At 31.6% G+C, this 25469-nt stretch overlaps 4 protein-coding genes across 4 annotated transcripts; all 4 read right to left on the bottom strand.

Annotated features, from left to right (window-relative positions):
* Positions 1-1006: 1006 nt before the first annotated feature.
* Positions 1007-3458, bottom strand: LOC132788098 (putative gustatory receptor 57a). The gene is made up of 5 exons (XM_060795416.1): positions 3345-3458; positions 3064-3237; positions 2903-3016; positions 1184-2344; positions 1007-1123 (listed from the first exon to the last, which is right to left on the bottom strand). The coding sequence occupies exons 1-5, from the start codon at positions 3456-3458 to the stop codon at positions 1007-1009; spliced, it is 1680 nt and encodes a 559-aa protein (XP_060651399.1).
* A 3326-nt stretch (positions 3459-6784) lies between these two features.
* LOC132788097 (uncharacterized) lies at positions 6785-12703 on the bottom strand. The gene is made up of 4 exons (XM_060795415.1): positions 12560-12703; positions 12325-12498; positions 7056-7229; positions 6785-7000 (listed from the first exon to the last, which is right to left on the bottom strand). Exons 1-4 carry the CDS (start codon positions 12701-12703, stop codon positions 6785-6787), a joined length of 708 nt encoding a protein of 235 aa, XP_060651398.1.
* A 1462-nt stretch (positions 12704-14165) lies between these two features.
* On the bottom strand, positions 14166-19013 carry LOC132788096 (uncharacterized). The gene is made up of 4 exons (XM_060795414.1): positions 18870-19013; positions 18635-18808; positions 18439-18567; positions 14166-14375 (listed from the first exon to the last, which is right to left on the bottom strand). The coding sequence occupies exons 1-4, from the start codon at positions 19011-19013 to the stop codon at positions 14166-14168; spliced, it is 657 nt and encodes a 218-aa protein (XP_060651397.1).
* A 529-nt stretch (positions 19014-19542) lies between these two features.
* On the bottom strand, positions 19543-20288 carry LOC132788095 (uncharacterized). The gene is made up of 3 exons (XM_060795412.1): positions 20238-20288; positions 20013-20171; positions 19543-19944 (listed from the first exon to the last, which is right to left on the bottom strand). The coding sequence occupies exons 1-3, from the start codon at positions 20286-20288 to the stop codon at positions 19543-19545; spliced, it is 612 nt and encodes a 203-aa protein (XP_060651395.1).
* Between the last annotated feature and the right edge of the window lie 5181 nt (positions 20289-25469).

Genomic DNA, 25469 nt, shown 5'->3' with positions numbered 1-25469 from the left:
ATGTCTTATGCAATACATTTTCTAGAAATCAAACAATTTTTAATCAAAGCATTATTAAAAAAAAGGGTGACGTTCATTAAATTTGCTTTATTTTCGTAAACTGTTTTATTGACTTTACCTTTTTAATGCAATTTAAAAACCAATATTTTTAATAAAACTTAAGACTAAATAGTTTTCCTTGGAATCAAGTGAGCATTTCGGGTTTCCATTTTCACACATTTTATGTGTTTATTTTAAGGCTTTTAAGATGAAATTAATTTTGAAAGCATTGCAAATTTTAATTGTGTTTTTACAACAATCGAATTATATTTCACATAATTTTGTAAACTTAAGATTGGGTCTTTTTAAAAGGTTCCATGACATTTTTTATGAGCATCTCTTGTACTAATATTAATTTCTTTCAAGAGTTTACCGCACTGATTTTGAGGCTTTCAAAAATTCAAATTTCAAAGCGTTGCATATTTAAATTTCAGTTTCAACAATCAATGAAAATTGTTCAGGAAAATTAAGTTTTCAATAGTTCGTTGTGCTACGATTTCAGGCAAAGGCAAATCATATTGAAGCAATGCCTTAAATTAGTGTCGCTCAATTAGTGGGCGTGGCCGGGGCTGCTTTCAATTTTATGACGCACTTGGAAAAGTGGTCGCTGGCCGCATTGATAAGCCTGGGCTGGCCAGACAGACGGTCCGACGGTAGTCCGGGGTACGCTTCATTTGCATAAAATTCAAATAAAATAAACGACAAACATTATAATCATTAGCCTGGCGACCGCCTCCTGGGTGCAGTGTTGTTTCCCAGTCAGGCCGCGGGCCAAGCTGCTGATTGCAACGCGGGGATGCGGAGGGGACGAGTGGGTGGTGGGAGGTCCGTTGAGGCCGCTGACATATTTATGGTGTTTCTATGTTAACGAGCCGTAAATTAATTTAGCTAATGATATATGCAGCGAACGACGACGACCACGACGAACGAACGACGTTCGAGCGAACTCCTCTGCTCCCCGCAGCCATTAGATGCCTATCCATTCCTGCAGTGCGACTTTCTGCTGCTCCACCTGTTCGCCCAGCTTCTGGGTCATTGCAAACTGTATGAGCACCAGCAAATAGTTGCATACAATCGAAGCGAACTGCGAAAGTGAATTGCACGAAGTACTTACTGCAATACAATGCCTCTAAACTCTACTCACCAGTGTAATAACAGTTTTATTGAGTGTGATGCTTGTGCCGCTGGTGAATTCCACCTTAAACTGCCATCGCCATCGCATCATCGCTTCGACTAGCTGCTTGGCTGGCGCACTGTCAGGAAACCAATCGTCCAGCTGCTCGAGAAGACGCAGACAACGACGTCCCTCGTCCACACTTCGACTGCAGTAGACAGGAGCGATGAGCATCTTGTAGAAGGGCACCAGCATGCAGACGCAGAGGAAACCCAGAAGCATCAAGCTCACACCGCTGGCATCATTGCTGCTGTTGTCGGAGCGGGCAAAGATGATATACAGCTCACTGGTACTCAGAGTAAAGTCGTGAGCCATGGCAGACCACAAGCTCACATTGTAGACCTCATTGATCTGCTGTATAATGTAGTGCAGCTCCTTGACGATGTCCACCAGCGATCGCAGACGCCGCTCGACCAGAGGCCCCTTGCCAAAGCGCTTATAGAGAAACTGCGGTTGGAGGATCTGCTGCAGCAGGCGAAAGCGTATGCTCAGCAGCTCGGTGAGCGACATGTGTACATAGCCCGTGAGATGCGGTCCACTGGTGACCAGAATATAGCACAAAGCAGCGGGCACCACCACCTCCAACTGATGTCCTGCAGCACCGCGTGCCAAAGCTGTATTGACAGCACTTACATACAACACACCCACAACGGAGAGCACAATGATGTTCTTGCGCGACAACTTGCGATAGTTGAGATTGGCACCAAAGTCCCGCATCAGTCGCCTGTCAATCTCCGCCAGTCGCTCGTAGATACCAAGATGTTGTTTTGCGCCCAGCTGCAGTGACAGCACTGTGAGTATAAACACCAGCGAGGAGATGACCAGCTCCATGCCCATGATGCTCAACACGAGTTTATCCAGTTGCAGCACTCGGCTGCGCAGTTCATCGTTCAATCCAATAGCATAGAGGCAGCCGCAGAGACCGAGCACCGCCAAGCTGGCGCAGCACACGGAGTAGAGACGTGTCCACTTGTTGATGACGAACTCACCGCCACGTGGAAAGAAGCCGCTGCAGCAGACCACAAACTGTCCCATGGTGGTGAGGCTAACGGATTCAAGCAGTGATCCAGGTTCCCAGCGTAAAGCTACCATGTTGAGGCAGTTGATGGACACGGAAACATGCTCTACGGTCTGAGCTGAAAATGAATATGATTAGTGAGTTAGTAAAGTCCTAAGCCAGATTGGAGCATTTAATGTAATTAGTTAATTTATTGCAACTTATCGCTGGCATCACAAAAAAAAACCTCGTGACTGTCTGCTTGAAGCAGTGAATCAGTTAATCTAGATTATCTGATGAACCCACGTTAGTCACTTAATGATGTGGAAATTGTGAAAATTTTCATGTGTTGCAAGTCACCAAAAATCATAGGGAAATTTGAAACAGCATAAAAAAACATATACAATAATATTATAATTTACTTCCTTAATTTATCATATTTTGTATCGAAAGAATATAAAATTTTATAATAACATTTTACATTTTTTACATTTAATATTGTAAAATAATATACAAAGTTTCATTTTACTTGTTCCTTTGCAAATGAATTAAAAATCCATTAAAAATCAATTGATTTTATGATTCTCATTTTGTATACATCAACGTTACTTTTCTATATGTAACTATTATTTTATAGTCTTCAACTTCCTGCGCAAACTGTGATCTTCGAAAACTTCTAAAACCGCACTCACTTGCCCCAGAAAGTTCGAGTTTTCAAAGAAACGAAATATCATCTTGTATTCGCTAATGGGCACATTGGGTAATTGACCTTCGTCGGTCATTAGTTGGCGGGCAAACATGTGTCCCTAGAAAACAGTTTGTTAATGTTGAACAATGAACAACAAACACCTACCATATAAGGACAGCTGTGATTGACATTCGTGTAGGTGCGCAGCTGTTTAATGACGAGATCCGAAAAGGGAATGAGTTGATACTTCATATCTTGGTGACAAACACTGAAGTTGAATGGGAACATGAATGGCTTGAACTGATTGGTATTGTCTTTCTTGAAGAAAGTCGCCTCAATCTGCAATCAATTAGCCAATGAAATATATTTCCAGGTTGAATATATAATAATACGTTCACTCACCGTGAGATATTTTATCGGCTGCAATAGATAACATAGGACTTTACCCAACTAACGGCGATCAGATTGCAGCTGACATTCGAAATAAACATCGAATTCGCTTGGCATATTATACTTTTTGCTTTGAAGGACACGGGTCCTGCGGACTTTCCAGAGGACATGTAGTATATTAAGCAGCTCATGAATCTATTTTATATACGTACTACACTTGATATGCAATTGATCAGCAACAAACTGAGCAAGAATTGATCAACCAGCTGTTTCATGTCGTTTAGAATACCGCCAAATGAACTAATAGTAACATTTCTTTTATTATCAGCTCACTCATTAAGCCCACCGTAACTGCAAAATGAGGATAATTAAGATTTCAATCAACTAAAATAAACGTCGACGTATAATGCAATTAAATTCATCTATAATTGATAAGTGGGTTATGTATTGAATATTTATGAAATAGTTCTAATTTATACATTTGCTGACTTACTACTTTGATCCCTTGGTTTCTTGATTTGCACCATTTGCGCAGCATGAACATAATATTTAATGAAACCAACATGTTCGCTTGGTCAATCGATAATTCTAAAGGATATCATATAGAAACCGAGCGGGTCTTCTTAAAAAGTTCCAAGTGAACCTATTTGTGAATGATTAATTACAAATTACATTAAGTCTATATAATTACCACTGAATTTCGCAGTGCCAAAAAGAGCTCACAGTCCATAAATAGAACAGCTTTATTCCAATTTTCAGCCTTTAACACGCATGTGGAGTTTACAACATTGGGCAAACATTCAATATTCACCGATTTGTATACCATTGGTGAATCTGTAAGCTGCAAATATAAATTCATATATATTTTGGATTGAAATACATATGTTATCAATTACCACACTCAAAACGTACGACATACATAATAACCACAAATGGATATGGCATTATAACGTCTGCGAGCAATGGAAATGGTTCGATTGTTTGACAATCGTTGTGAAATGGACACACTTTAATTCACTTTAAATTGTTCAACGTTTATATTTAAATTACAATTTTCCAGTAATATGCTTTTTTTTGAGAACATTTTAAACTAAGCTTGTTTCTAATTACATTTTTGTAGCCCATTTTTTGTAAACATTTTTACAGCTTCTTCTTTTTTGGCTTAACAAAATCCATCGCTTCGAAATACAATTTGATGACGCCAATCGAATCGATGCTTCCATTCGGAAAGTTTTCATAAACACTAAAAGACATTTGATAAACGCCCACAGGTATCAATGGCATCATAAAATCAGTACCACGAATGTACAAGTTTCGGGCTATCATATGACCCTGTAAAAATGACGTAAATTTAATAGAAATCTTAATTATATTGAAGGATATTACTTCGAAAGGACAAGTGTGATTTACATTGGTAAACTGCTTAAAAATCTTTATCATCATAGTGCCGTACGCTGAGAAATTTCTCTTCGATAGTAAATCACACACATTGACAAGTACATTGACCAGGAACGGATGGAAACTATTATTATAACCCTTTTTAAAAAATTCAATTCTTGTCTGAAAATAAAAATAATAATATATTTGTATTTTTGCTATATACGCCTCGCTGTAGACTTACCGAAATATTGCGTATTGGCATAACAAGATCGCAATCCATTTGAACAACTGCATTAGTCCAATTTTTAGCCTTTACGAGGCAAGTAGAATTAACGACAAACCTCGGGTTTGGATTGCATTCGAGATTCTTTGTTTTAAGTACAATTTGTGGATCACTGAACTGTGGAGTAATTATCTCAATTAGGTCAAGATAATAAAGTTTACTTCGCTATTTTAATTACCACTTCACAAAACAAGTGAAAGGCGAGAATGAAATAAACATGTGAAATATATGAATACATGATTAAAACTGTAAACTTTTTATGTAAAATTTCACATTATTATACTAAGTTTGCGACTATAGTATAACAAATAAACCCTATAGTAAATCACTATGAGTAGCGTTTTTAATTGCTTTATTATATTTGCATTATGTGTTAATGTTGTTGACTCAAAAATTGTGTGGAAGAGTCATTATTTCATCATATCGAAAGTATCGATCAGTGTAGTAATATTTATAACATCGACTGAATTAACAACACAATTTTGGTAAAATCATCATATATAAAAATCCCTTTATTCCAATGTTTAATGCTTCAAATATAAGGAGAATGAAGAAAACGTGAATATAAAATTAATTAAAATATAAAAATGTACGTCTAGATTAAATTTAATAAAGTTGTTTCTTCTTTGGCTGTACATAAGTATTCCATGGCTTCGAAAAATAGTTTGACATGGCCAAGCAACTCTCCAAACTACAAATTTCGTATCATCAAATGGCCCTGTTAATATTTGCAATTGACTAATTGAATGAAAGTTGAGCTACATAGTTATGTAATATTTAACGGATATTACCGTTAAAGGATTTACATTCGAAAATCGTTTGAGAACTTTCATCATTATTACGCCGAATGTTCCATAATTTCTTTTGGATAACAAATAACAGAAATTTACTTGAACGTTTACCAGAAATGGATGGAACCTGTTGTTATAACCTTTTTTTAAGAATTGAATGTGCCCCTCAAAGACAGTTTTTATAAAAAAAAATAATATTAAACACACAGATCGTTCAATTCACTTACGGATGCATTACGTAATTGAATAAAAAATCACAATTCATTTGAGTATTCCAGTTCTTAGCTTTTAGCGAGCAGGAAACATTTTTCACATACTTGGGATTTGGATAACACTCGAGATTTCTTGTTTTGAATACACTTTTAGGATCACTAGACTGTGAAGTAATTATCGTATTATCTTCTTGTTAAACAATTGTATTGTAGTTGAATTTTATTTTTTATTACCACTTCCCAAAGCAGTTGGACGCCAGAATAAAATAAACGATTGTAATATACGAGGACATGGTTAATACTGAAAAATAATATCTACATTCTGTACTATTGAACTGAAAATCTGGTTATATTGATTGACCCTTGAATAATTATATGAATGGCTTAATGATGAGAGTGCAGCTGACATTCGCAAGAATCTTCCGAATTCCCTTGGCAGACAATGCTCTTGACTTTGTGAGATACAGGACCTGCGAACTTTCCAGTGGATATCTCCATATTAAGCAGCTCATAAATCTAATCTATATACGTTCTACACACTATAATAATCCATAGTTCAGTAACAAGCCGATCAAGAATTGATCCACCAATTGTTTCATGTTGTTTAGAATACTGTGAATAAACTAACCGCGAAATTCCTTTTATAATCGGTTGTCCCATTAAACATTTCAATAACTATGAAATGGGGACAATTAAGATTCGAATCAAATAAATGAAATACAGAGACAAAATGCAATTAAATTTATTTATAATTCAATGATTGATAGGTATTCTACACTCTATTGAATGTTCAGATGCATTGCTCTATTTTTTTTTGATAAAGTATCAATTTATCCATTTGCCGATTTACTGATTTGATCCCTTCGCTTCTTAAGTTGCACCATTTCCGCAGCATGAACATAATACTTGATGAGACCAACATGTTCGCTGGGTCGATCGGGATAGTTTTTGATAATTCTAAAGGATATCACATAGAAGCCAAGAGGAAATTTCGGTATGAAAGAGCTATTCGCATCAATATACAAGTTGCGTGCAAAGAGATGGCCCTAAGAAATCAATGAAATCAGAATAATTGGTTATAAATAATTAAGATATATTTACCAGATAAGGACAACTGTGATTTACGTTCGTATACTGTTTGATTATCTTCCAAAAGATTGTGCCATAGGGTATAAAATTTCTTTTTGATATTATGTCGCACATGTTGAACGCAGCATTGATTAGAAACGGATGATAGCGATTGTTGTAACCCTTCTTGAAGAGTTCCATGTGGACCTATTTAAAAATAATGAATATAATAATTCAAATAATAAACGTGATGGTTTACCGTTGAATTTCGCAGTGGCAAAATGAGCTCACAGTCCATAAATAGAACAGCTTTATTCCAATTTTCAGCCTTTACCACGCACGTGGAGTTTACAACATATTTGGCATCGGGCAGACACTCAATATTCATCGATTTGTATACCATTGGAGAATCTGCAAGCTGAAAATACACATCCGTATACGTTTTGGATTGAAATATATATAATATGTTATCAATTACCACACTCAAAACGTACGACAAACATAGAATAACCACAAATATATAAGGCATTATAACGACTGCGAGCAATGGAAATGGTTTAATGGTTCAACAATCGTTGTCAAATGGACCACACTTTAATGCACTTTAAATTGTTCATCGTTTATATTTCAATTACAATTTTCCAGTAATAATAATTAGCATGCTTTTTTTTGAGAATATTGCCAAATACTTTTTTTTTGCTCAATTTTTTGTAATTATTTTTACAGCTTCTTCTTCTTTGGCTTAAAAAAATCCATCGAAATAAAACTTTATTTCGCCAATCGAATCGAAACTTCCATTCGCATAGTTTTCATAAATATTAAGATTAATGAGATAAATTCCCAAAGGCATCAATGGCATCATAAAATCAGAATCACGAACGTACAAGTTACGAGCCATCAGATGACCCTGTAAAAATGGCGTAAATTTAATAGATGTGCTGTATTTGATGGATATTACCTCGAAAGGACAAGTGCGATTTACATTTGTAAATAGTTTTAGTATCTTTATTATCATAACGCCGTATGCTGTGAAATTTCTCTTCGACATTACATCAAACAAATTGACAAGTACATTGACCAGGAATGGATGAAATATATTATTATAACCCTTTTTAAAGAATTGAATTTTTACCTAAAAACACATTAAAATAGTATATATTTTTAATAAGCCAGAATCGATTAAGAATGTTACCGAAATATTACGAATTGGAAATATAAAATCGCAATCCATTTGAGCAATTTCATGAGTCCATTTTTTTGCCTTCACGAGGCATGCGGAATTAGCGACAAACTTCGGGCTTGGAAAGCATTCGAGATTTGTCGTTTTGAATATTGTGTGCGTATCACTACACTGTGAAGTAATTATCATAATAAGATGAGATAACTAAATATAATTCGCCTTTTTATTACCACTTCACAGACCAGGTAAAAGCCGAGAATGAAATAAACATGTGAAATATACGAATACATGATAGAAACTGTAAACTTGTTATTTAAAATTTCATATTTTTATACTACACCAAATAAACCCTTTACTAAATCGCTTTTGGGTAGCCTTTTTAATTGTTTTATTATATTTGCATTTTGTGTTAATGTTGTTGACTCCAATATCAGACATTCTTTCATCATATCGAAGGTATCGATCAGTATAGTAATATTTATAGCCTCGACCACATAAACTACACAATTTGTTAAAATCATCATTTATAAAAATCCCTTTATTCCAATGTTTAGTGTTTCAAATATAAGGATAATGAACAAAACATGAACATAAAATTAATTAAAATATAAAAATGTATGTCTAGACTTGGGATTAAATTTAATTGAGTTTTTTCTTCTTTAGCTGCACATATTCCATTGCTTCGAAAAATAGTTTAACATGGCCAAGCAACTCTTGAGTTCCATTAGAAAAGTTCTCATAAAATTGAAAGTCTATTAGATAAACTCCCAATGCGACAACTGGAAAATCAGTATCACTAAAATACAAATTTCTTGACATCAAATGACCCTGTTAATAACATATTTGCAATTGATTAATTGAATGAAAGTTAAGCTAGTTATGTAATATTTAAAGGATATTAACGTATAAGGACAGCTGTGATTTACATTCGAAAATCGTTTGAGAACTTTCATCATTATTACGTTACATATGTTGCATAATTTCTTTTGGATAACAAATCATACAAATTTACTTGAACGTTTACCAGAAGTGGATGGAACCTATTGTTATAACCCTTTTTAAAGAATTGAATGTGCCCCTGAAAGACAGTTCTTGATGAAAATCAATAATAATAACATAAGACTATCAATTCACCTACCGATAAGTTATAAGCTGTGTGGGTAAAATCGCAATCCATTTGTGCAACTGCATTATTCCAGTTTTTAGCTTTAATTGAGCAGGAAACATTTACAACATAATTGGGATTTCCACAACACTCGATTTTTTTTTGGTTTTGAATACAGTTTGGGAGTCACTACACTGTGAAACAATTATCGCATTATCATCAGGATAATTAAATTTTATTGAGTTTTTTTTTTATTACCACTTCCCAGAGAAGTTGAAATCCCAGAATAAAATAAACAAGTGCAATATAAGAAGACATGATTAATACTGAGAACTAGCATCTAACTTTGGGCTTTTCAACTAAATATCTAAATACATTGAAAGAATTGACCTTTGAATTATTATTTGAATAGCTTTATTATATTGACATTATAATGTTATTTACTCATAAACTATAGATTTATGCCTGATATGCAAATGCTATAAAAAAGTCATTAATATTATATTTTATTTCGTCGGCGTAAATAAGGCAATATCATTTATTTTCCACTTAAATTCAAGTGAAGTCTTATTGAAAAACATTTTTGTTTTATTTATGTATTTACTAGAAAAAAAAATGTTTTGATATACATATATTGAATTTAAATATATATATTTTTCTATTTTAGTAATACGTTTATATACAAAGACAGTCCCAATGAACTTCCTGACTTACCGAAGTATTCTGTTTGCTCAAAACTATATCACAGTCCATGGATTGCTCAAATACATCATTGAAACTGTAAATTTTTTTGTAACTAATCGAACATTCTTCAACCTAAAACACATTTAATTTTGTTGGGTATGAAAATGCCAATTTAAAATGTCATTTATTTGCCTCACACTCGAATAATTATTCTTAGATTGAAAGCATTGCTTTTACACTACCATAATAAATCACAATTTGCGTAAACTACAGAAAAGTAAGCTGAGCTGCAAGAGAGCACAATAAAATCAATATAGTATTATCCTTAAAGCATACTAAATAAATTAAAAAAAAAAGAAAAAATATACTGGAATATAGTCTATATTAAAATATATTAAAAAGCCAAAAATATACCAGATTGGCAACCAAGCAATTAAAGAATTTATATACTTTACATTTCCTATAGTTTTCCGGAAGGCACAAAATTTGAATGTCCTTCTATTTTGTTGGGTAGAGAGTATATAAATAAGTAAGAAAGCTAAATTCTCAATAAAAGCTGAAAAGTATTTTCTTTAAAATATCCCATCTTAATATATCGCCAAATACTCAAATATTCCAAAAATGTATATTTCGTATTTCGATACACTACATGTAAAATATACCGTAAATTACAAAACCATAAACCATATTGTTTACCAAAGTTATAGATTAAATTGTAAAAAATCTTCATTTAATGGACGGTGAATTCCATATTACCTTAACATATCGATTAATCATATAATAATCTATTCAATTCAAATTTGCATGTTCAAAATATAAGAATAATGAACAAAACATAAATAGAAGATGAACCGGGATATGTAAAAACTATAACTAGATATACTCGTATGTATATTATTTAGGTTGTTTCTTCTTTGGGGTTACGTACTCCATGGCTTCAAAAAAAAATTTGACGTTGCCAATCGACTCTCGTGTTCCATTAGAAAAGTTCTCATAAAAATTAAAATCGATTTGGTAAACTCCCAATGCAACAACTGGAAAATCAGTATCAGCAAAATATGTACATGTTTCGTGCCATCATATGGCCCTGTAAATATTTTGCAAATTAAATAAAATTTGTTCTTTTCTTTGTGGGATATTACCGTAAATGGACAACTGTGATTTACATTCGAAAATCGTTTGAGAACTTTTATCATTATTACGCCATATGTTGCATAATTTCTTTTGGATAACAAATCACAGAAATTTACTTGAACGTTTACCAGAAATGGATGAAACCTATTGTTATAACCTTTTTTAAAGTACTGATTTTGTCCCTGTAAGATAGTTTTTATATAAAAATAATATTAAACACACAGATCAATCAATTCACTTACGGATGGATTACGTAATTGAATAACTAAATCGCAATCCATTTGAGCAACTGCTGTATTCCAGTTTTTAGCTTTTAGTGAACAGGAAACATTTTTGACATGCTTGGGATTTGGATAACACTCGAGATTTCTTGTTTTGAATACAGTTTTAGGATCACTAGACTGTGAAGTAATTATCGTATTATCATCTTGTTAAATAATTGTATTGCATTTGAATTTTATTTTTTATTACTTCCCAGAGCAGTTGGACGCCCAGAATAAAACAAACGAGTGCAATATACGAGGACACGGTTAATACTGAAAAAAATTATCTACATTCTGTGCTGTTCAACTGAAAATCTAGTTACATTGATTGACGCTTGAATAATTATTTCAACGGCTTTATTATATTTGTATTATAATTTTGCTTACTCACATTATAACTTGAAAATATTCTAAAAAGTCATTAATATTGTTTTGGTAGTCGGTCACTAAATCATTTATTATCGGTAAATATAGTTTATTTTTTAAAATTATTTTTTGTGGAAAAATAAAAATTGTTTTACAGAAGGTAATTTGAATAAATAGTACAGCACAAGATGAGAAAATAATATTGATCGGTTAATAAGCATTGACCTCATTAAAAGAATAGAGTAGACTGAGTTCCACTGGAGTTTTTAAATCAATTTCTGTTAAATGGAGATTTACAATTTGAAATTGATTGTTGAATTCTTTTGTTTTTTTCTTGGCTTAATCATTTCCATAGCTTCGAAATAAAATTTAACAAAGCCAGCCGATTCAGTGGTTCCGTTATCAAAGTTTTCTAAAACATCAAATGTAAATAGATAAATACCCAGTGGAAGATTTGGTAGATAGCTCTCATGAAAAGATATGTTCCGTGCCATTAGATGACCCTAAGATTTGAATAATACAAAATTTTTTCATTTATATAAGTAACACTTGATAATTATTCAACCTCACCGTAAAAGGACAACTATGATTGACATTTGAATACTCCTTAAATATCTTCTTCGCTATTGTGCCGTAAGGTAGAAAATTTCGATTGGTCATAACGTCGCACATTTTAATCATAACATTGACCAGAAACGGATGATATCGATTGTTATATCCCTTCTTGAAGAATTCGAGGTGAAACTGCATTGATAATAAATGGGCTTCCATCTCACAATGTTAATCACTTAACAGCTTGACTTACCGTAGTATTCTGAAGGGGCAAAACTAAATCACAATCCATGTAAGCAACTGCATTATTCCAATTTCGTGCCTTCACAGAACAGGTGACATTTTCTATGTACTTGGGATTTCCAGTACATACAATATTTGTTGTTTTAAATACCATTTCGGTATTAACACACTGTTTGATATATGTACATATTTGAATTATAAGAGAAAATTCAGATTTAGTTCAAAAATTTGTTTTTACCACTTGAAGGAGGCGCCAAAAGCCCAGAATAAATATTATGTTGTAGATGCTTGGATTCATCATTCAAACTGTTTGTTAATTTATTTGTAACTAATAGAACATAGTCCAAACTAAACCACTTTTAATTGATTTCATTATGAGAATGCTAATATCAATTGTAATTTACTCACCCCACACGTGAATGCTCATTTAAATATTGTAAAAAGAATTAATATACAATTTTATTTCACTTAATTTTGTTTTAATGGATACACAATACAATAACAATATTTTTACATTAATAGCTTTGCTTTTAAACAACAATAACAATTTATTTTTAGACTCTTGGTTTTCGTTTCGATTCTATCATTTCCATGACTTGTACAAAAATTTTAATCACACCAAGCGATGCTTTTGGCTGCTTTGAATAGTTTTCAAAAACGCTAAATGAAAATAAATAGGCTCCTAATGGGAAAACTGGAACTGGAAGTTATAAGCTGTGCGGGTAAAATCGCAATCCATTTGTGCAACTGCCTTATTCCAATTTTTAGCTTTTAGTGAACAGGAAACATTTTTGACATGCTTGGGATTTGGATAACACTCGATATTTCTTGTTTTGAATACAGTTTTAGGATCACTAAACTGTGAAGTAATTATCGCATTATCATCTTGTTAAACAATTGTATTGTAGTTGAATTTTATTTTTTATTACCACTTCCCAGAGCAGTTGGACGCCCAGAATAAAATAAACGAGTGTAATATACGAGCACATAGTTAATACTGAAAAATAATATCTACATTCTGTGCTATTGAACTAAAAATCTGGTTACATTGATTGACCCTTGAATAATTATTTCAATGGCTTAATTATATTTGCAATATACTCACATCATAACTTGAAAATGTTCTAAAAAACTCATTAATATTGTTTAGGTAGTCCGTCACAAAATCATTTATTATCAGTAAAAATTGTTTATTTTTTAAAATTATTTTTTGTGGAAAAATAAAAATTGTTTTACAGAAGGTAATTTGAATAAATAGTACAGCACAAGATGAGCAAATAATATTGATCGGTTAATTAGCATTGAACTCATTAAAAAAATAGAGTAGACTGAGTTCCACTGGAGTTTTTAAATCAATTTCTGTTAAATAGAGATTTACAATTTGAAATTGATTGTTGAATTCCTTTGTTTTTTTCTTGGCTTAATCATTTCCATAGCTTCGAAATAAAATTTAACAAAGCCAGCCGATTCTGTGGTTCCGTTATCGAAGTTTTGCAAATAATCAAATGTGATTAGATAAATTCCCAGTGGAAGATTTGGTAGATAGCTCGCATGGAATGATATGTTCCGTGCCATTAGATGACCCTAAATATTTAAACAATAAAAAATTATTCAATTTATATGAGTAATATTAGATTACTATTCGAAATCACCGTAAAAGGACAACTGTGATTAACATTTGAATACTCCTTAAAAATCTTCTTCACCATTGTACCGTATGCTAGAAAATTTCGATTGGTCATAACGTCGCACACTTTGATTATAACATTGACCAGAAACGGATGATATCGATTGTTATATCCCTTCTTGAAGAACTCGACGTGTATCTGCATTGATAATTAATAAGCTTCCAACTCACAATGTTAATCACTTAACAGCTTGACTTACTGTAGTATTCTGAAGGGGCAAAACTAAATCACAATCCATGTAAGCAACTGCATTATTCCAATTTCGTGCCTTCACTGAACAGGTGACATTTTCTACATACTTGGGGTTTCCAGTACACACAATATTTCTCGTTTTAAATACCATTTGGGTATTCACACACTGCGTTGGATATATTTGAACAAAATGAGAATATTCAGATTTAGTTGAACAATTCTATTACCACTTGAAGGAGGCGCCAAAAGCCCAGAATAAATATTATGTTGTAGATGCTCGGATTCATCATTCAAACTGTTTGTTAATTTATTTGTAACTAATCGAAATTATTCCAAACTAAAGCCCTTTTTATTGACTTCGTTATGAGAATGCTAATATCAATTGTAAATGAATGCTCATCTAAATATTGTAACAATAATTAATATAGAATTTTATTTCACTTAATTTTGTTGTAATGGATACACAATTCAATTACATTAATCGCTTTGCTTTTAAACAATAATAACAATTTATTTGTAGACTCTTGGTTTGCGTTTCGATTCTATCATTTCCATGACTTGTACAAAAATTTTAATTACACCAAGCGATGCTTTGGGCTGCTTTGAATAGTTTTCAAAAGCGCTGAATGAAAATAAATATGCTCCTAATGGGAAGACTGGAAATAGTTGATCCTGAATATACATATTCCGTGCAATTAATGAACCCTGTAGATCGTAGAAAAATCTCTTTTTAGTGGAACGTAAAAAATTAATAAATTACCTCCAAGGGGCAGCTGTGGTTCACATTGGAAAACTGCTGTAAAACCTTTGCAACTATTGTTCCGTATTGAAAGTAATTCCTTTTTGACAATATGTCGCAAATATTAAATTGGACATTTATAAGAAAGGGTTGATAGGCATTATTATAACCCTTTTGAAAAAGTTCCATATGTATCTAAAGATATTTTTATACATTATTTATAGATAAATCAATTATTACTTTGCTTACCGATATATTACGTATTGACGATTTAAGATGACAATCCATTTGAATGACGGCCTTATTCCAATTTTTAGCCTTTAAGGAGCAAGTGTAGTTTTCCACAAAGTTCTTACTAGCTGAGCACTCAATGTTTGTTGTTTTATATACTATCTGTGCCCCATCGAACTGTGACATAAGAAGCGAATAATGTAATATGAGTATGTAATAACACAGCTCTATTTACTTCTTACCATTTTCAATAACTGTGAAAAGACCAGAAAAAACACCAAAGTGAAATGCATTGAAGCAACTGTGATTCATTTATATATTTCATTCCATATAAGTCAGATTAACTCTTATTTTTAAAGCAATTACACCTTAATTGCAATGGACAATTAAAGGAAATAATTTTTAGAAAAATGTTTTATAAAATTGATAGAAAATTAAATACATGAAATCATTTTTTACTAATTTTTTCTACCATTCTATTGATAATAAAAAAAATCGTTTAGATAAGTATCTATATCTCTGCCAGAAAATCAATTGAACATTTTTAAAAACATGTTTGCATATTTACGTGAAATTGAATATTAAACTAACTTAGCTTTATGGTACTTCGTTGCCTGTAGTTAGCTATCAATGATGACTTAAAATTTAAACATGGAGTATGCTGATAAATCAACATGGCAATGATTATGAACTGTTCGTCTGTAACGGCAACGGTTGTTGGTCAGGCTCATGGCTTGAATTAAACAACGTAATCTGCGGGATTATGGTGACTGTCATCAGAGCTGGCGTGTTTCCAAAAGTCGCTGACGAAGCTGACAAAGCTGATGATGCCCCAAAATGTTGACAAAGACAACGGCGATGGTTGGCGACACGTGCACGACACAACGAAATGGTTACGGTGCCATTTGGATGAGTGGCAGTCAGACGGACGGATCGATGGACAGTGGATGGAGAAGCAGGACAGGCTGAAAGTATTGCATAATTTACGGCTGCCGAAAAGCGGAAATATTGACACGGATATGCCAGAATGGCATTCAGGCAGTATGGCGTTGTCATTATGCCAGTTGATGCCGCCAGCATCGTCCATTTTGTCTGCTTTAATTAATTAAACTTGATTAACGAAAATTTTATGATTGTCCAATGGCACCAGGAGGCAATCAATCATGACCATGGCCACTAACAGCGACACAGAGCGAGATGAGAGAGAAAGTCAGGGCGCCAACACGGACAGGAAGCTCATTCAGCGCGCGCGGGCGTGTTAATTATTTTGCATTAAATATTTATGAGCTTGGGCCCAAAAAAGGGCTGACTAACACACAAAAAAAAAAAACTGCATTATAATATATAAAAGAAAAGGTATGAAATTAATTAGGCATGCGAAAAGAACAATAACAATTACAAAATAGCAATAGCTGCAATAATAAATTGTTGTTGAATCAGTTGAATGCACAGAACACATTCAAACTGAACTGAACTATCTAATTCATTATGCATGGCCAACTGGCGAGATGAACAATACAGCTATTTATTAACCCTATTTAAACACCAACAAATTGCCCTACATAATCGCATTGTGACATATACTCGAAGTGATTAATTAAGTATTTATTTTTATTTTGATTAAAGCAATAAATTAAAAACAGACATTTTTAATTTGACGCTCACAGCATTCTCATAATAAACAATTATATTATATGTAGTTCATATTTTACTTTTTCTATTGTGTTCAAATTGAAGTTACAAACTTGTTAACAAAATTATGTAACTCAGACTTTAATAGGCATTTACGAGTATGTATTTAATTAATGTACATTCTTTCACTTGAACAATTTAATAAGCGAAATGTTCAATACGTTTATCTAATTAAACATGAAAATAAAATGAAATAAAGTGTTTGTTTATTTTTCCAATTATACATAAATTTAACTACATTTATAGTTTTTTTATATTCGGCTCTAATTTTATATTTATGAACTTGAAAACTGTTTTATGATCACAACTTGGTACTTATTAATATAAATGGTATTTTAATTTTATATTTTATACATACATACATATATTCAAATCATATTGCAAATCATAAATATTCAAAGGTTCATAATTAACGACTGGTTTAATATAATGATGGAATAAAGATAATTAGTTTGTTAAAAAGCTTTGTTTAAATATTTAAGTAATAATTTAAATAGTTGTACTATTACATACTAAGGGTTATTTTAATGTTGAACGCAAGAGCACAAAAATCTGACAGCACAAAGCAGTGCAGCAATAATAAAAGAGCGAACTGCTTGTTCGTTATTTGGCAAGCAGAGCGAAGTAAAAGTAAGCAGTACGAAATATTGTTAAGACTTATGGGACGAATAAATTAAATAAATATTATTATGAAAGATAAAAAGCTATGAATATTAACAAAACTCGATAAAGAATGACTTTAAAATTTCTGCTCTTCACTTAACATGTAATAAATATTTGAAATTTTTATTACCACTTCCCAGAGCAGTTGGACGCTCAGAATAACATAAACGAGTGTAATATACGAGGACATGGTTAATACTGAAAAATAATATCTACATTCTGTGCTATTACTAAAAATCTGTTTACATTGATTGACGCTTGAATAATTATTTCAATGGCTTAATTATATTTGCATTATAATTTTGCTTACTCACATCATAACTTAAAAATTTTCTTAAAAATGCATTAATATTGTTTTGGTAGTCGGTCACTAAATCATTTATTATCGGTAAATATAGTTTATTTTTTAAAATTATTTTTTGAGGAAAAATAAAAATTGTTTTATTGTGAATATGAAACAGTTACAGAAGGTAATTTGAATAAATAGTACAGCACAAGATGAGAAAATAATATTGATCGGTTAATCAGCATTGAACTCATTAAAAGAATAGAGTAGACTGAGTGCCACTGGAGTTTTTAAATCAATTTCTGTTAAATGGAGATTTACAATTTGAAATTGATTGTTGAATTCTTTTGTTTTTTTCTTGGCTTAATCTTTTCCATAGCTTCAAAATAAAATTTAACAAAGCCAGCCGATTCAGTGGTTCCGTTATCAAAGTTTTCTAAAACATCAAATGTAAATAGATAAATACCCAGTGGAAGATTTGGTAGATAGCTCTCATGAAAAGATATGTTCCGTGCCATTAGATGACCCTAAGATTTAAATAATACAAAATTTTTTCATTTATATAAGTAACACTTGATAATTATTCAACCTCACCGTAAAAGGACAACTATGATTGACATTTGAATACTCCTTAAATATCTTCTTCGCTATTGTGCCGTAAGGTAGAAAATTTCGATTGGTCATAACGTCGCACATTTTGATCATAACATTGACCAGAAACGGATGGTATCGATTGTTATATCCCTTCTTGAAGAATTCGAGGTGAAACTGCATTGATAATAAATAAGCTTCCAACTCACAATGTTAATCACTTAACAGCTTGACTTACCGTAGTATTCTGAAGGGGCAAAACTAAATCACAATCCATGTAAGCAACTGCATTATTCCAATTTCGTGCCTTCACAGAACAGGTGACATTTTCTATGTACTTGGGATTTCCAGTACATACAATATTTGTTGTTTTAAATACCATTTCGGTATTAACACACTGTTTGATATATGGACATATTTGAATTATATGAGAAAATTCAGATTTAGTTCAAAAATTTGTTTTTACCACTTGAAGGAGGCGCCAAAAGCCCAGAATAAATATTATGTTGTAGATGCTTGGATTCATCATTCAAACTGTTTGTTAATTTATTTGTAACTAATAGAACATAGTCCAAACTAAACCACTTTTAATTGATTTCATTATGAGAATGCTAATATCAATTGTAATTTACTCACCCCACACGTGAATGCTCATTTAAATATTGTAAAAGGAATTAATATACAATTTTATTTCACTTAATTTTGTTTTAATGGATACACAATACAATAACAATATTTTTACATTAATAGCTTTGCTTTTAAACAACAATAACAATTTATTTTTAGAAGAAGTAAAAGTAAGCAGTTCGAAATATTGTTAAGACTTATGGTACGAATAAATTAAGAATAAATATTATTATGAAATTTAACAAAAAACTATGAATATTAACAAAACTCGATAAAGAATGACTTTAAAATTTCTGCTCTTCACTTAACATGTAATAAATATTTGATATTTGGCCTTTCTTTGTTTTCGATCGACGTTCTTCCATAGCTTCAAAGAAAAGAGCAATCGAGCCATGATCCTCAATCTGATCGCGATTGACATCATTAACGTTAAATAGTATTTTATAAAAGCCCAAGGGAAAACTTGGTAAGTAGATATCGTCAAGGTACATGTTTCTTGCATATAGATGACCTATTAATGGACAAGAGTGATTCACATTTGTGAACCGTTGCATTGTTTTCCAAACTATTGTGCCATAAACTAAATAATTTCGTTTTGAAATTATATCACACAGATTAAATCGAACATCTATTAAAAATGGTTTATATTGATTCGCGTAATCCTTTTTGAAGAGCTTAAAATGAATCTATAAATATTAGAATTATATAGAAGTAGGAACTGCAATCTATTTAGTATTCACTTTTAATAACTTACAGATATATTTTTCAAAGGTCGAATCAGATACATATCTATTTTAGCAATGGCTTTACTCCAATTAATGGCCTTAATCAAACAAGTAACGTTTGTAGCGATATTTGTGTAGGTACAGCACTCCGCATATGTGAATTTATAAACTGTTTTAGTTGAGCATCTCTGTTAATGAAATTTTTGACTGCGATTACCTCATAGGAAAAGCATTTCACTTGAAAGAATACTTACCCCTTGCCAGCAGATCCAAAGACTTAAAATTAAAAATATTTTTAGCGACATAGTTCCAATTGATGGTCTCATTAAATTGATTTTGCTATATATATAGCTTTAAAAAAAACTTAATTGGGGGGTTATTTTAGAATAGATTTATTTTTAATTGAGTTTATTATATATTATCTAATTGAAAATATAGCAATCCGTAATGACATTTTTTAACTTCAAATATAAAAGAATTAATAGTTTTTTTTGTAGTTTCTTTATGTTCAATCTTTATTCATTCATTAATACAACACCAAGTGTAGCAATCCGATTATGCATTCCGATAAACTTAAACGTATTTATTGGAAAGTGACAGTGTATGTACGTTAAATTTCCTGAAATGCTGTACAATTATTTGTTAGAGATACTGTATTTAATAAATAACAATAATAATTATGGTTATGGCAGAAATTTTTATGTGCGACCCTAAGCTAATTGTATCATATTTTAATTATATATATTATATTTTAATACGTACCAATTGCTATTCGAGGAATCAATCCGTAAAAACAGCTGCTTTTATGGCATAGCTTAAACTAGTAATATCATCAAATTGACATCGACCAAAAAAGATTTGCTTAAGTTACAATTCGCTGCGTATGCTTCCATGTTAATAATAACAACTATACTAATATAAACGATTAAAATGACATGATAAATGACAAACTATGAAATTAACGCCACTTAAAATATGATAACATAAAGAGGTGCAATAGCATTGAACTGCTTGCAGAATACGACTTCGCAAGCAGAACGCATTCAAATCAAGCAGTTCAGGCATTTAAATATTGCTAATACTACTTACGGTAAGTTAAAACAAAACTATTAATATAAGTTGATTTATTACTTTAATATTGCAGCTTCCATCCATACATATATTGAATATTTAAAATCTGGCATTTTTCCTTTTTCTTTTTCTTTCGTTTCCTCAATCCGATCGCGAGTATGTTCACTATAGTTATATAAGCCTAATAATAAAATCGGAATGTAGCTTTCGTCCAGGTACAAGTTTCTTGCAAGGACAAGAGTGGTTCATATTCGTCAATCGTTGCATTGTTTTATAAGCAATTGTTCCATAGATTCAAAAATTTATTTTTAAAATTATATCACATAGATTAAATTGAACGTCTATGAGAAAAGGCTTATATGGATTGGATTATCCTTTTTTGAAAACCTTAAACTGAATCTATAAAAATTATAATTATATTATAGTTTTATTGCAGGATATTATTTGTTTTGGTTATTTACGGTCGTAATATTTAAAGTTTCATGAGGATACACATCTATATTAAGAAAGGTTTTATTTCAAAGCAAGTAAAGTTTGCAGCGAAATTTGTATAGTCACAGCATTGTATATTTGTAAATTTATAAACTGTTTTGGTATCACAACTCTGTCAAACGAATTATGCGTTGTTTTTACTACAAATTAAAAAATATTTATCTTCAAAAAAATTACTTTCCTCTTGCCAGAAGCTCCAAATAGTTACAACTAACACTATTTTTAACATGATAGTTTCGACTGATCGGATGATTAAATTGACATCGACATTTATAGCTTACATTAGTTTGAAAACAATTCGGTTGAACAATAATTTGAAAGTAATTAGTTTTTAATAGAATTTATCGTCTAATTATTTAACAACAAAATAGAAAACCTAACCATCCGTAATTCGTATATATGTTTAGTTCAAAGAGAATTGCTTTCACTTATTTTTCGTTTTTCACTTTAATAATTATTTTGAACTCAAATAAAAATATAAATATAAGTGTTTGTTTATTATGGTTTTGGATTTGTTTTATCTTTTTTTTGATTTTGATCTATATTCTTTCATAGCCTGAACAAATAAACTTACGACACCAAGTGTATCAATCCGATTGTTTAAGTACTCAGTAAAATTGATACGTAATTGGTAGAAACCTAATGGAAATATTGGTACGTAGCTTTCGTCCATGTATAAGTTTCTTGCAAATAAATGCCCTTCTATAGGACACGAATGATTTACATTCGAGAATCGTTTTAACATTTTCCAGGCAATTGTACCGTAAATTAAACTGTCTCGCTTAGAAATCACGTCACAGAGATTAAAACGAATGTTTATGAGGAATTTCTTGTATTGATTGGCATAATCCTTTTTGAACAGCTCAAAGTGGACCTATAAATAGTTTACGTCTAAACTTAATTATAATTTAAGGTTCTTACAGATATGTTATCAATAGGACGAAGAAGATAAGCGTCCATCTCAGCAGTCGCTTTATTCCAATTTACAGCCTTTATAGAACAAGAAAGGTTTACAGCCACTTTCGTATGCGCATCGCATTGGACACTCATAAACTTGTAAACTGTTTTAGAATCACTGGCCTGATAAGCAAATTGGAATCGTGTTTTATTCTTAACACTTGATATTCTAGATTACTTGCCACTTGCGCGGCGAGCCAGAGATTTATAATTAACAAATGTTTCAAAGACATGATTTGAACTGTTGGATTGACAATTTGCAAATGTGAATAATTTCAAAAGCTTTAGGTAGATTTTGCAAAACAAATCGAATAATTTAAAATAAATAAGTTTTTAATGAAAGTTTTGTATAATTTGATAACCATCTAAACATTAACATTTATAGGCCGTAGAAGATGTATGTATATCTATTATAGCAGTTGCTTTGCCTTTATCAAACACGTTACGTTTGTCCCTATATTTGAATAAAAAATACATTGCGCATTTCTAAATTTATAAACTGTTTTTGAATCACAGATCTTTCAAATAAAATATTCATTGCTTTTATTATAAATTTAAAAAATTTACATTAAAAATAATTTCCCCTTACCAGAAGATCCAAAAAATATCAATTAACACTATTTTTAACGCCATTGAATAGACTGATCGACTCATTAAATTGATATCGACATTTATAGCTTACAATAGTTTGAAAACAATTTCGGTTGGACAATAATTTGAAATTGATTAGTTTTTAATGGAATTTGTCGCATGATAATATAAGGCCAAAATAGAAGAGTTCAAATAAAAATATGTTACCGTTTTTCACAGTTAATTTAAATAAAATAATGTGATTTTTTTTTGTGAATTATAGTTTTAGCTTTTAGGTTTGTTTTCTTTTTTAGATTTTGATCTATGTTCTTCCATAGCTTGAGCATATAAAATAATAGCACCAACTTCACCAATCCGATTGCTCAAGTACTCAGTAAAATTCAAACGTAATTGGTATATTCCTAAGGGAAATATCGGTATATAGCTTTCATCTATGTATAAGTTTCTTGCAAATAAGTGACCGTTTAAGGGACACGAATGATTTACATTCGAGAAACGTTTCATTGTTTTCCAAATAATTGTGCCGTAAATTAAACTGTTTCGTTTAGAGATCACGTCACACAGATTAAAACGAACGTTTACAAGAAATGGCTTGTATTGATTGGCGTAATCCTTTTTTGAGCAGTTCAACGTGGGCCTATACTCGTAAATATAATAATAAATGTACATTGAATTGAAATTTGATTTACTTACAGATAAATTAACAATAGGTTGCAGAATATCTAGATCCATTGTAGCCGTGGCTTTACTCCAATTAACTGCCTTGAGAACACAAGTAACATTTACAATATTGTTCGTATAAGAATAGCATTGTACATTGGTTAACTTGTAAACTATTTTCGAATCGCAGGCCTGTCAAATAATTTGATGTTGTCTCTTCAATGAACACAACTTGACAACTTAGTGTACTTGCCACTTGACCGATGAGCCAGAGATTTATTATTAGCAATTGTCTTAAAGCCATGTTTTCAACTGTTGCGATTACAATTTTCATGTGAAGAGATTTATATAATTTTGATTGTTTCAGGCAATAATTTGAAATAAATTTGTTTTTAATTATGTAATTAAATAATTATGTAATTAGATAATCTTGTTTTCCAATACTTGCCGACTAATTAACTAATCAAATTGCACAGCTAAACTCGAATGACAATGCATTTCCCAAAAAATTGTGCTAATTACTTTAAAAAAGTCACAAACAAAGTATTTAATGTGTCTGAAAATGTTCAAAAGTAAAGTGGTTAAAGCTAATTCACAGTGTATATTTATTTTTGCATGATATTCTTCTATATTCCATACATTTGAAATATATTTTTATATCTGATACTCATTGGGTAAAAGGGTATTAAAACTTTGTGCTTTCAGGAAATGTATGTAAGAGGTAGAATGATATATCAAATATAAAACTCGGTATACTTTAGTATTATTGCGGTATATTGATTTACTATATTTTATGAATAATACCGCACTATTTTGCTCCTATTTAAACTGGATATTACTACATTGATATTCCAAGTGTAGCCTTCTGTATATTTTTGTGGTATATTTATTTAGTATATTTCAAAAATAATTCCGCGCTATTTTGCTCGTATTCAAAATGGATAGCGGGTATCTCAATGTTGTTTTTAAAGACCAGGGAGGTAAATAATATATTCAACACAGATCGATGTATTTAAATCAACGCAGTCTGTTGATTTTTGGAATGAATATTTATTGGAAATATAACGCTAATTTAATAAATAGAAATAGAAATAATTTCAAGTTCGTTGTGCTGAAAATTCAATCGTTTTTCGTTGTCAAAATTTATTTGGGAAATTTGCACATGTGACAGTTGACTAGCTGGCTAACTGACAAACTGACAGATGACCGAGACAAGAGGTTCTCCACTTGATTCAATTAGCGCTAATTTAAAATGCCAACATGCCGAACTCTAGCTAAGAGTAAAAATAAAAGAGAGCAACACAAAAGCAAAACAAAAAAAAAAGTGATGAAGAGGAAGTGCAACCCCAATTTACCACATGACCCCCATCAAAGTTGTTGTCACTAGGAGCTAAGTGTTGACATTTGGCATCATTTTGGGGGTTTTTTCGGTCGCTTGTTTTTAGTCTGTCAGTGCTGCGAGGCGTTAACTGTTCTATGCGAGCAAACAACAAACAACTTGCCCCATGTCTGTTCACTATAATATTTTTGTGCGAAGGCGAACAATCAAATCAAAGTGTAAATTTGAAAGGTTCTGCGACCTAATTGTGCACTCAGCCATGACAATCAAGTAATGTGAGATATTGAAATATGTGTATTTTTACGTTTATTAGATAGTAGGGTATAAATAGATGAATGTTTGTCGGCAGTTGAAGTTAAACTCTCGTTTTGCTACT

This window comes from Drosophila nasuta, chromosome 3, assembly GCF_023558535.2.
Source record: "Drosophila nasuta strain 15112-1781.00 chromosome 3, ASM2355853v1, whole genome shotgun sequence".
NCBI lineage: Eukaryota > Metazoa > Arthropoda > Insecta > Diptera > Drosophilidae > Drosophila > Drosophila nasuta.
This window is presented reverse-complemented; position numbering and strand designations above follow the sequence as displayed.